At 41.2% G+C, this 12,807-nt stretch overlaps 1 protein-coding gene across 4 annotated transcripts in view; it reads right to left on the minus strand.

The window, feature by feature from the left end:
• dpp10 (dipeptidyl peptidase like 10) overlaps positions 1-12,807 on the minus strand; it is a 193,181-nt gene that overhangs the window by 13,507 nt on the left and 166,867 nt on the right. For 3 of the 4 annotated variants that reach the window (XM_076081850.1, XM_076081848.1, XM_076081852.1), the window contains 6 exons: positions 12,390-12,471; positions 9,295-9,415; positions 7,617-7,771; positions 5,619-5,716; positions 4,862-4,985; positions 2,345-2,383 (listed from right to left, as the gene is read on the minus strand). In XM_076081850.1, the coding sequence (XP_075937965.1) occupies positions 2,345-2,383; positions 4,862-4,985; positions 5,619-5,716; positions 7,617-7,771; positions 9,295-9,415; positions 12,390-12,471 (619 nt within the window). The remainder of the gene's footprint in view (positions 1-2,344; positions 2,384-4,861; positions 4,986-5,618; positions 5,717-7,616; positions 7,772-9,294; positions 9,416-12,389; positions 12,472-12,807) is intronic. The other variant, XM_076081851.1, reaches the window with a different exon arrangement.

The following is a 12,807-nucleotide window of genomic DNA, read 5'->3' on the forward strand; positions in this document are numbered from 1 at the left end:
ATCGACAAAGCAACACATTCCTGTTTAAGGCCGGCTGTAAACATTAGACAGGAACCAGATTTTCCAAACGTGTGATTTCTATTTTTGTTTTAAAAAGGTTTGAATCGTGATGAGTATCCTGTTTTCAGAGGCTTGCTTTCTATACCACTGACATCAACAGCACAAGCAAGTGAGTTCAAATGATGAGGACATGATGTGCAAATGGGCTCTGCAGTCAAACCACCTTTTCAGCCAGAAAGTAGTAATTTGCAACATTATTATATGCATAAATGTCTATTTTGCTTTTGTCCAGATTGCTCTAACAAAGGGTGAACAGTTTTCCGGGAAGGGAAATAGGTAGTTAGCATGATCAGCAGAGAGAAAGGTGCACCATTTACCACTACCTGAAACTCTGCACTGATTTTACACATAAACACCCATTGAGCCTTCTACCTGTGAAACAACTGTCTAATGATGTCATAGTGATGTCATCAGGGGATTGGGTTTGGGGGAGTTGCAGTTTATAACAGAAGGATTGTGCTACAAGTTCTCTTCCCTTTGTTAACACAGTCGGGCCGGCCAAGCATGTGAGCATGCTCCACTGGTTAGCTCACCGCCGCCACTCTGCACTGCTCTCATTGGGCCCTTACAGCTGATATCACTGCACTCTCAGGTACACTGTTAGCTCTGCTGCCCGTACTTTGAGCTTTTAGTGCTGTTAGAGCCACCGACAACTTATAATGAGCATATAAATGATACACTGCTTTAAATGAACATCTCAAAGCAAACAAAACAATTAGATCAGCTCCACCTCAAGCACATACGAGCTGGTTACACAATAATACATCAATAACAATAATCTACTAATATATAACATGACAGGGGTCAACCTGCAGCCATAATCAGTATTTTTGCTTTTTTTATGTTCCATTGATAAGACACATACTTTTACTTCAGTAACATTTTGAATGTAGGATTTTACTTGAGGATTTGTATATACTTTGTGGTATTACTACCTTTCCTCAAGTAAACGTATGAATACTTAAAACAATAGTGGTCCTGGCCAACAGAAAATCATAGTTCTGGAAATTTTTAGCTCAACTTATTAAATACTTGAATAAGTACATATCCATACTGTGCACTGAGGCAATCAAGTTCATCAAGTTTACATTTGTGACGCCCACACTGAATAAATATCTCACTCAGAGACACAAACACCTTCTGTCTCAGATGGAGAGAGTTTACCCAGAATGAGAATTTGGCATTTGAGACAATCTGACGTGAAAAAATCTGTTGGGCAAAGGCCCTCCCTCTGCACTGACACAACATCACAGTCAGTAGATGAGCATCTCGCCGATTAACCACCTTAACAAAGACAAGCAGCTCTGCGTGCCAAGATTGACAAGCGGTTAAATTACCCAGCGCTACAGCCAAACATGTACGGCTGAAGGGCTGTGATCCACATCCTGCCGGGAATGTTCTCTCCTCTGCCTCCGTCTCTCTGCCTCCCGAGCAAGTCTAAAGAAAAGAGCTACAACTAAAGCTGACAGTAGACCGCACTCTCACATACATAGAACCATATCTAAATGGACCTGATGGTACAGTGTCATGTTTTAACCTTGCTGGATTCTATTTGACGCCAGGTTATTGAATATCCGTGGCTCCGTTGATGATTCATTACATCTACAGTGAAGCCATGCTTTCCAGAAGTCTATTTTGACTAGAAAAGGTTATTCAAATGTTTGTTTTTTCTTACAGTGAAATCACTGTGTGCTGCAACTTTTCACATTTCATGGATGAACTATACCGACCGAATGGAAATACTGATTTCAATTGCAGCTGCTTTGATTTTCAACTTGTCCTAATTCCCCCAAAGCATTACAGTCATTGTCAAGGACACATCAACATGCGACTAGCAGAGCCGGAGCCGGGGATCGTACCGCCGACCCTCTGACTGAAGGACGGCCCTGCTCTCCACTTAGCCACAGTCGCCTCTTCATTAGCTCCAAGGAAGGCTCTATTCTTTGCTCCTAAATCCTACAGGTGATAATGAAGTGGCAGGTCCCTGCTTCCAGAGTCTCTACCTGCTGAAGAGAATAATTCGAGCGGGTCGACATTGAGTGCTTCATTGCCACCACTCATCCTGTGTTTGCGTCATCAGGTGAGGGATTTTGGAGGATGACTAGTGTGCATAGAAATACCCAGACATGAAGTGGGTAATTGGCAAAGTTGTCCTTTATGTGGCATTATTTGAAAGATACTAGAATGGAAATTAATGACATGAAGTGAAATTATAGCAGTGGAGCGCATCCTTTCATAAATGATTGAGTACAGACTGTGACACACGGAGCGGAGAGCACTTTACCTGCTTGGAAAGCCACAGCTCGGAGCTTTCTTCATGTCTCTGAAAAAAAGATGGAAGAGCAAAATGTCAGTCTGCACTTAATACACAGATCATCAAAATCCCTCCGTCTTTACAGCCTTTCTCTCTGGGTCCTAAGTTACACTTGAGTACACCGAGTTACAGGTTTTCAAATAGCGGATAATAGATGCAGTTTAATCAAATTCCTCATCACAAAATGACATTTGTTTTATGTTTGATAATGTGTTCTCTTTTGGAATAACACTTCAGTGGCATATTTTCTAGACAGAATCATCCGTCACATAATGGACCTCATGTTTTTCGTGGTTTATTTCAACACGCCACCAGGGACGCCATTCCCAGGCTGAGCCATCCTTTCAAACTAATGCTGCATGAGCCAGAGCCAGAGTTTTGGCAGAGGAGGCCGGGGCATTTGGTCCAAGCCTGAGCTAAGCTGCCTCTTGGCTGGGAGGCACGTTTGTTGGTTAAATCACAACAAATCAGGAAAAAACTGAACTGGAGAGCGGGTCCCACAGTTCAACTGCCGGGTTAAGTGTGGAGAGAACGTGGAAGGAGTTTACAGCAGCGGATGTTTTCTTCAAATAATCATCAGTTAAGGTTTTTCCACAAAGTGGCACCATAGGAGTTCATCCACATGTCCTTGTAACCAAGAGATTTAGTGACTTGGGACGACTCGCGAGGTTAATAGATGATCGACTGGAGCTTGGGAACATGTCAATAACTCTCAAGTCGTTTCTATTGTCTCTAATGTTCTGTTTACTCCTCCCTGGCATTGTGTTGTAGGACTGGACACCACAGACCGTTCTCTAAACCCTGCCCTCAAACGCCATTCATATCATAGCTTAGCAACCATAACTAGGTTCAGCAGGCGTGTCGGGGATTTATTTACACAGGCTACAACAGAGGTCACTATAACTGATCAATCATTCAGAATTATTACATTTTGTCGCAGCATTTCTGTTTTAACGAGCGCAGATTTTGTCGCTGGTTGCATGCATTGTAAATCGTGTCACGCGATGCTACTCGGCCAACCAAATCTGAGTATCCTGATAAGCATTGTGACTCGAGTCAGTGAGTGACATAGACACAAACATCGGCAAGACGAGAGGCAACGAGTGACTCAGAGAAAAGACATTCCCGACGCTCCCGACAAGAGAAAAGGTGACAACAAAAACAGCTTTTTATTCAAGAATGGACGTTCGAAAACCAGTATGACTCATGTGTTCCGAGACCGTGGCGATTACCAAAAGCAGCGACTTGAAGTGCCACTACAAAGACAAAACGCAAAACAAATCTTTTGATCATCACAGCCGCTGAAATAACTAAGGGCACAGAAAAGAAACAATCTTAGCCGTTAATTCAATATATATGTGGCACTGGATCATAACGAAGTCGGTTATTATCATGTTCCGGACCTCTACGGAGACAGGGCTGTGCATTAACACCGGATATGGTTTTTTTCCAACCAATGCATAATGGACAGCTTAGAGGACCAAGAGGAGATATGAGCTGAATTTTAGAATCACTGACTTCACCTGTAATGTTACCAGCACCTAACGTTTTATAAGGTCAGAGAAACATGCCATGATAGGTGAATGCATTTGTCTTCGTCTACCTCTGAATACTTTTTAATCACCACCAACTCATTTTCTCAAGCACAAGACATTCCTTTTGAATTCCTCTGTTATTTACTTAATCTGCATGTTTAAACACGAGACAGTTTCAGTGGTAACCAGTGGTTGTGACTTGTCCAAACCAAAAGAGGCGATCATACCAGCAGCGTTGATGCAAATATTACAGCACTAACGAGAGTGTTGATGTTCCCAGGATGCGATGGACACTATTGATGCTAGCGTCGATACTCAAAACAAGACTTTGTATCTGGTACACTTGTACTTTCTGTCCAACACGAGTAACAGATGCTGCTCCTCTTCCTTAGAACTCATGGCAACACAGCAGATGGCAACCACTCAGTGAGGAAAATGATTTGAAATGACAAGCGCTCAAAAGGTCAAACTAAAAAACTAAAAGAAGTGCCGGGGAACGAACAGTGGAGTCCTTGAAGGGAGCGGGGTCATATGGCTCTGGTCCTATCAGAAAGCAGCGCATCGTTCTTTTTTTATTTTTATTCATTGGAGGCAGAAGCACCACAAAGTATATGTACATTTAATTTACACCAGCTTAGACTCATTCCTCCGATTTACAAACATTTCTGCTTCTCTGCTCACGACAACGAGAGCGTTACCTTGGAAATCATGGATCACGGATATAATGAGTCAAGAGCTGTTAGTAGGCTTTAACAAGTGTCAACCCTTCACAGAGCGCTATGAAGTAAATGTAGAGCATGACGTTGCATTCTAAACCTTTTTAAGGTAATACATTCCCTGATTAGATGATTACTTTGCCAACGTGAACACAAAGTCTCCTTTTCCACCCAAGGACACACTTCTATTTCTCTCTCTCTCTTACACACACACACACACACACACACATACACACCGTGACGCAGGCTCCAGTGGTGGTGTCACACACAGTCAGGATGGAGATGTTCTGGGCCCGGTTCAACCACCTGACCGATGTCTTGGTCTTGCTGATCCACTTCACCATGGTAACATAATGTTCCCTAAGAAAAACATGAAAACAACGCTGGTTATCATCATGTACATTTATTTTAAGGTTATTGTTTTGTATTTTATGAGCACAATTTCAAACTATGACCCTCTAGTGTTAGTTTTGGAGGTGGGTGAATTGAACAAAGGGTGCAGGTTAATTTCCCAGCACACTGGTCCTTAAAACCCTACGACACAAAAAGATGAGTCTGTTTTGAGGCAGGGCGGTCCAGGACTCAGTCCGGCACAATGAAACACATTGATACATATGATGCAAGGAGACGGAGTAACAAGACGTCCTGTTGACATGAAGTCATAAGGAGGTTTTGGCATTCAGTGATGCGGTCTCATAAAACCTTATGGTTAATCTGAGGTTTTTAAAATACGTTGAAATGACAAATGCAGCTGCATGCATTGTGAAACAATACATTTAGTTTGTCCTTTACTTTGTTTCCCCACTGAAAGTATAAGTTACAACTACTGTAACTGCAATGCAGGGGCACAGCAAGCTGCAGTGCGCACGGTTCCCCCTTATTAAAGGTGCCGAGTGTCTAGTAAGCAAAAATGATCACGTGAAGTTGAATAATGTCTAATGTCTCCTCCGGCCGATGCAGAGGTTTCAACAAACAGAAAGCAGCTCCCCTCACCGTAGCTTGAGCGTCTCTGGAGGCATGAGCTCCAGCGTGTGCGTCGGCCCGTAGAGGTTGACAACGTAGAGCTTCACCGCCGGGTTGGGTTGGCCAGCCTGCACGCAGAACCAACAGTCCAGACTTTAGACAGAAGCCCCACATCATCAAACGCTCCATGCATGCACCATCCAACATGGCAAGCGTGGCTTATAAAGTGCTGCGTGATGAAGTGATTTGGAATGAATAATTCAATGAGAACATACCTTTAAGAGCCCCTTTAAACTCTATTAATTGCACATCCAGTTAGACAACCATGCATGTGTAGTGTTGCAGGAACTAGTTTTGTGTGACGAACTTAATAGCAGACATAAAACATGATTGCATTGAAGAAACGCTTCACTGAGCAATAGTAAGCTACAATCGTAAAGAACGGGCTTTTGCATTATTCTTTTTCACTCCACCTGCAACAAATCACACTTTTGATTTCCTGTGTTTCCAAGAAGACTTGCACAGACAGAGCCCGATGGAAAGATCTTCAGAGAACAACCGGTGTGGCTTTCAAAGATGGGCAAAGCTATAGTAGCTAGCCAACTACTTTGTGTATTATCTGTGTGTGATCACTGCGGTGCGTTGCTTCAGTTCGAGCGAGGCTGCTCTCAGTGGGTGAAGATTGTTCCCCTTCTCTTTGACAGTGGACAGTCTCCACGTACGACTGATCACTGGTGGATAGAAGCACAGACTCGAAGACACACAACCTGTTTGTCTTTTGGCTCGCTGATTTCAAACTGCGTTGAAAATGTAAAGCTTTGATATGAAAGTGTCACAATAGAGGGAATAAGAAAGTGAATCCACTTGAATCACAAATATTGCAGTTGGTGCGACAGCCTGTGTTTCCATAAATAATATTTCAAACTCGCCTTGTTCAGGGGTATTTGCCTTTGAATTATTCTATGAACATGTTTTATAGGAAGACAACTGAGGACAGAAAAACTTAACCAGCCTGTATAGTGAACTTAGAGAGGATTAACAGCACAATTTCTTTAAAATAACTTAGCGTTTGTTCACCTGGCCGGTCTGCAAATGGAAATAGGAGCTAAACATCTCTTTTTTTGTATGATATTAGTCATTTTTGTACATGGTTCCTGACAAATAGATGTAATAAACTAAACTCAACATTTTGGGAAATACTTCCTTGACGAGAAAGCAACCAAAGGTTACAAAATAAAACACCCTGAAAGGGTTATAGTTCTAAGATGAAAACACTCATGAAAACTCCCAGACTGGACAACATTGTGGTAGAGACCTGTCAATCACTGAAATCTGAATCACAGTAAATGAACATCATGCTGTATTGAAGAAGACTTGAAACTAGAGATTGAGACCATAAACTCATGTTTACAATGTTTACTGAGGTAATAAATCAAGAGAGAAGTAGAGTCATTTTTACAACCAGAGGAGTCGCCCCCGGATGGCCATGAGAGGGAATGCAGGTTTAAGGGACTTCCACATTGGCTTCAATTTTTAGACGCCGAGGTTGACGCCTGCCGCCACCCATTCACACCCATACGTGCATGTCTGTCCAAAATGGCACCACTTGTGTTAAATTGTCATAATTTGCACATATATTCTTGATTTATGGTCAAAAATGTGTTTTGTGAGGTCACAGTGACATTTGAGCTTTGACCATCAAATTCTAATCAGTTCATCCTTCAGTCCAAGTGCATGTTTTGTGCGATATTTGAAAAAGCTGGTGCTATTTAGTGTGTGGTCGCTACCTCCTTATTGGACCGGCAGTGCAAAGATGGGGTAACCAACAGAGAAAACCCTTTAGAGTGCCAAGTATGTCTAAAGTAGAATGATTTCCATCTTCTTATCACATTCAAAATGTAGCAAACAAGAGTCTGTCCCAAAATGGTAGCAAGAGATATGTTATTGACATTTTTCTGGAAGCATGGCTAACGGTCGTGTAACTGTGCAGTGACATTATGACATGTGTGTCCTCTGAATAATGTTTACCTTGGGGTATGGGTATTGCTTTCCTTTGGGGTATGTCATGCCAGTGAAGCGAGGCAAAGCCATGTTGGGCACCAGGCTGTCATTAAGGACCAGGAAGGCCAACCTCTCTCCGTCAGGTGACCACCAGTGGGCCACGTGGGTCTCAAGGATCTCCTCTGTTTCGTAAAGAGACACAGGATGAGCTGCATTGTTTTATCAATCTTAAAATTGAAGGATTCAGAAAGAGTATTATCGACATAAAACACAAAACGGCTCAACATATGATCTGTCAACAAAGGACCAGTGTTAGGATGTTTGTGGCATCCAGCCGTGAGGTTGCAACTAATTGAATACCTCACCCTTAACTTTAACTCAAGTGTTTAGAAGAACCTACGGTGGCCTTCGGGTGCTTTCGCGCCACCAAATTTAAGCTGCCACATCAACATAAAAACGTAATAAAAGGCTTTCTCTGGAGCCAGTGTTTGGTTTGTCCTTTCTGGGCTCCTGTAGAAACATGGTGGTGCAAGATGGCCGACTCCATAAAGAGGACATTTGGAATATAAGGGCTTATTCTGAGCTAACGGAAACACAATGATTCTTAGTTTCAGTAGTTCTGAATATTTCCATTTCTGCTGGTCCATTAAACTGGCTTAACTCTGTGTAGAATTTTGAAACGATTTTATCATTGTTTGACCACACCACTGGGGGGGGGGGCGCCAAAGTTGGAACCTCTACTTCTGGCAGCTTTAAATCACAGCATGATTCAGCTGTGTACACTGGATGTTGAAGTTTGGACCAAATACTTTATTCTGTGTGGACATTTATATATCTGTAACCAACAAAACATTTGTAATTAATTATTAACTAACCTTAGCACTGAGGTTGAAATGTAAATGAGGTCAGGTTAAATGTTATACAATAAAGTCGACGAATTGCATGAAAAGCATTATACCTCATTTAATAATTCATCATCTGTGTTTACACTCTGAATGTTGTGATTACACTGACTATTTGTGTGAATGATCTGTCACTGTAAAGTACAAAGTAGGTTACTGTTTGTATATCCCATTGATTTGAAGTAAACATAAATGTTTAAATGTATTCTAATTGTCATTTGACAGAAAATCCTTATAAAGCCCTTGATGGGGATGCACAAACACACTCAAACCGGACACAATGATGTGGAAACGAAAAATAAAATGGTATATTTCGGTGTCAATCATCATTATTATACTTCAAAAATATACTTAACAATAAAAGGGAAACAAGAAGAAGAAAACAACGGTGCATTCACTGCGGCCACTTGCCGTTAGATTTGATTTACATAATATTCTTTTCTCCGGAGAGACTGGCTGAGGTCATGCAGCATGTCTTTACTTAAAGCACATAAAGAGACTCCTTTACACCAGGTGGGAAGATATCTGCACCAGAACAAACATTATGAATATTTAATCACTGCCTTTTATAAGGTAATGTTTCTGAACACAGGCATTTACGTTTAATGAGACAGTCTGCTAACACTTTGAAAATGAAGTCAGATATTATCATCAGAGGTGCACTGTTTCTCAACACGTCATTATCTGACATCACGTTTACGTTTGTCGTTGAGATTCTGTCAGTTTCATCAAACTGGAAAAAGGTCTAAGCCGCACTTTATGGCAAGTTTTGTCCTTAGACTGTAAGAAAAGGTGACATGTACCTTCATAGAGCCAGTCAGCGATCCCATTGAAGACGATCCCTTCCTTCCCTGAGGATGTCAGCCGGAGGGAGTTGCTCTTGACATCTGATTGGTAGTAGATGTTATTTTCAAATATGTAGATCTGTGGAAAGGAAGCACACACGGCGAGCCGGTGAGGAACAGGAGCACTGTTGCATGGCTTCCAAAGCCTGTAGTATAGGTGCCAGATTTCAGGCTTCACAACTTTAACACTGGATTAACATTCATTGTATTAAACACACACAGTATCTGCTCAAGCATCCAGACGATTCTTTTAGGATTAAAGATGCACAGCAGTGTCAGTAAGCTGTATTTGTGGAAGTGAACCTGATACTCCTCCAGAGGCCTCAGAAGTCAATTAAAATCCCAAACCCCACAACCTGAGGGGTTTTAAAAAGCCTGACACCGTGGATCAACTCGTCAGACAAACATTTGTCAGCGTTACACGGACCACAGTCCGTCTAAGAGACAGGAAATAGTTGTTGGTGCTTTCCAACGAGCCAGAAGTCTGTGGCCTCAACATGTGATCTTACATATTATTTCATCAGCACAGGGCCTCTCTCTGCACTGACACAACCTCACAGACAGCAGGGCCTCCTGCTGGATGGCATTAGCCATCAGTCCAGAAGGCGGTCTATGCATGTGCTGAAAGGTTCAGAGAGATGATTATCTAACAGTAGAGTTCTATTGTAAAATGGGAAGGGCTCATTACTACTATCATTACTCCAAGTGGGGAGCGAGTATGATCAGCCATTTGAGGTTGTCTGATCAAATCATAGAAGTGGGCCCGGGATAGAAATGTAGTTATTGTTGGTTTTTATATCCCGACACACAAAGACAGTGACATTAATGATGGCATTGCTTTAAGTCAAAACAGTTATAAAATCTAGTAGCTTTGGAAAAAAAAAGTTTTGTGAATATACAGTTTCCCAGTATATATTTGAAGATTTTTGAATTTGTGTTAACATGAGGGAAGCCCTCATCACTCCTAAACATATACACCTCATAGCTCTGACCATGCACCTTTACCTACAGAAATAGAGCTGGCACAGTGAGAGTGATATGAAAATACCAACAATGTCCCCTGTGGCTCTCAGTAAACCACAGAAAGACCTTCGTAGGCACTTAAACGGCCGTATCTTTGGGAAGCGGTTACTGTAAAGGTGGAGTTAACTCTGGCAAATGGCCAGATCATTTTTCATGACCAGAATTATAATTTACATCAGAGGATTTTGAAACAGTGACGCACACTTTCCCCAGGAAAGGCAGTTCAGTCAACCCTTACCTAAAACATTCAGCCCGGACATGATTGCCACTTTACCCGTAAAACAATGGCACTCCTTCTCAGAGTCATAACTCATTCAAGTTTGAACATATATACATGAAACATATACTTTTAGGTTAAGTGGGACTTACACTCTGATATATCTGATACTAGTGACCTCATAACAACTAAACCATATCCATATATCTGCTTCTAAAATCGTAGAAAAACTTATAACTCCAGAACTTGCCTGAGAATCATCTTGTTTTCATCATTGTTAAAGTCATTCAGTGATAATTCATTTGCCAATGTAAATATGGGCTAAAGAAGGGGGCTCAGCTATAGCACACAATGCTACTCACTGACTCCATGCCAACGTTATACCTCCTGGCTGGATTGGGCGGCGTATTTGTCTCCACAGTTTCAGACCCCCCCTTTCGCATTCACAAATGATCAAAGACATTCAAACAACTCCTAATTACAAAACGTGTGTCCATTGCATTGCTGAAGACGTGATGAATGGACACCCCTGATTCATATTCCAAAACGTAAACTTTCCACCATTCTAATGAGGATGAACAAAATTACCAAAGAATTGCTCGGAGGCTCACTTGCAGATTTTTCGCAAAACTCCCATGTTATGTCATTATTTCCAAAGACAGTCTTCTGGCTAATGATGCTGCGCATGCTACTCGAGAGCTGAGCCTTCACATCTGTCTAACAGCTTCCACCTCCTTATCACCATAATGACTTCCTAATGGAGTCGTGTTTGATTTATGCCCAAATATTACATGCTGAAATTTGCAAATATGGACAAAGCTGCTCTACTGTGCTTTCGCTTTTTTTTTAGCTGGCAAGGAAATAACCTCCCGATCTGTCCGGTGTAGATAAATACAAAAAAAAAAAGGTATGATGGGAGAAAATTTGCATGTAATTAGGTTCCTACAAAAATTGAGGTAAATTACATATATTACGAGTATAGCGAGGAACTCTGAATTAGAAGCGCATGGCACATGCATTAAAAGCAGACACTGTTACATGGCCCTCAAATTGTGGGTTTTATTTGTATTTTTCAGTAGAAATTCTAACGTCAGATCAGGCCAGCATTAAATATGCTGAAGCTGAAGGCTACATTATGAACTAATGATTTTCTGTGCTGGGCCATTTAATTACATAATGAAAGGAAAGCAACTGCATGTGTGCTTACTGCTGATTCAATGTGTTGTCATTATATGGTTGGTAATTGCCAGCCCAGTGGCCAGGAATAAATGTTGGCCTCATACATTTCTGCAAACAACCGATATGTTAAATAAGAATCATTATGTCATGATTTTTTTTCTAACCTTAAAGGTCCTCTATATGACATTCAGAGCATTAATATCGCAGCAAACAACCATTATCTATGTAAAGATATAGTGGAGTAATGTCTACCCGAGCAGAGAATGAAGTCTTTCTCTGTGTCTTGTATTCAAAACTTTTCTGTGCTTTCTTCACGTAGCCGTGCTGAGAGCCGTGATTTTCCTATTGACCTCCTTTCATTTCAGTGTCATTGTGCTATTATGCAAGCGAGATACGGAGCCTATATGAAACGTATTACTGACAAATATTTTCGGTTCAGAAGGGTTGTTAAACTTGTCTACTTAAAAATAAATGTGCTTTTTCAATGAATTACTTACTGCAAGCTTCAGTGAATAAGAGACACAAATAAGTATATTTATAAAAAAGTATGAGACTAATCCTGAAATGCAATACAGCTAATGCAGGTAAAGTAAGGCAGGGTGAGGCTGGGGAATGTTGTTCTGTGTGTTCTCACCAGCTGTTGGCCTTGCACTCCCCAGGCGGCGTACTGCAGGACCGAGTTCACCACCTCAGGAGGGTCCAGCTCCCAAACCTCTCTAAAGGAAAAGACAACAAGCAATGTCATCACAAACATCGAGTGGTTTTTCCAAGTAAACATGGTAAAACATTGATGGTTCCAAGTTATGTTTACGTTTTTGACTGTTGGACAGAAAAAAACTCAACATTTGATATTTAACAGTTTTCACATGTTTCATAGACCAAACGATTAATCAATTAATAATTGGCAGATTAATAAATAATGAAAATAGTTAGTTGCAGCCATGAAATACACATAAAACTATGGCCTGTAATAGAAACACAGCAAGGCCTTTTAATACTATAGCTAAGACCTTGTATTAAAATAAAGTTGGGTGCAGCTACTAAGTATATTA

Source organism: Anarhichas minor, unplaced genomic scaffold (genome assembly GCF_050575085.1).
Source record: "Anarhichas minor isolate MPS153535 unplaced genomic scaffold, ASM5057508v1 ptg000087l, whole genome shotgun sequence".
Lineage (NCBI taxonomy): Eukaryota > Metazoa > Chordata > Actinopteri > Perciformes > Anarhichadidae > Anarhichas > Anarhichas minor.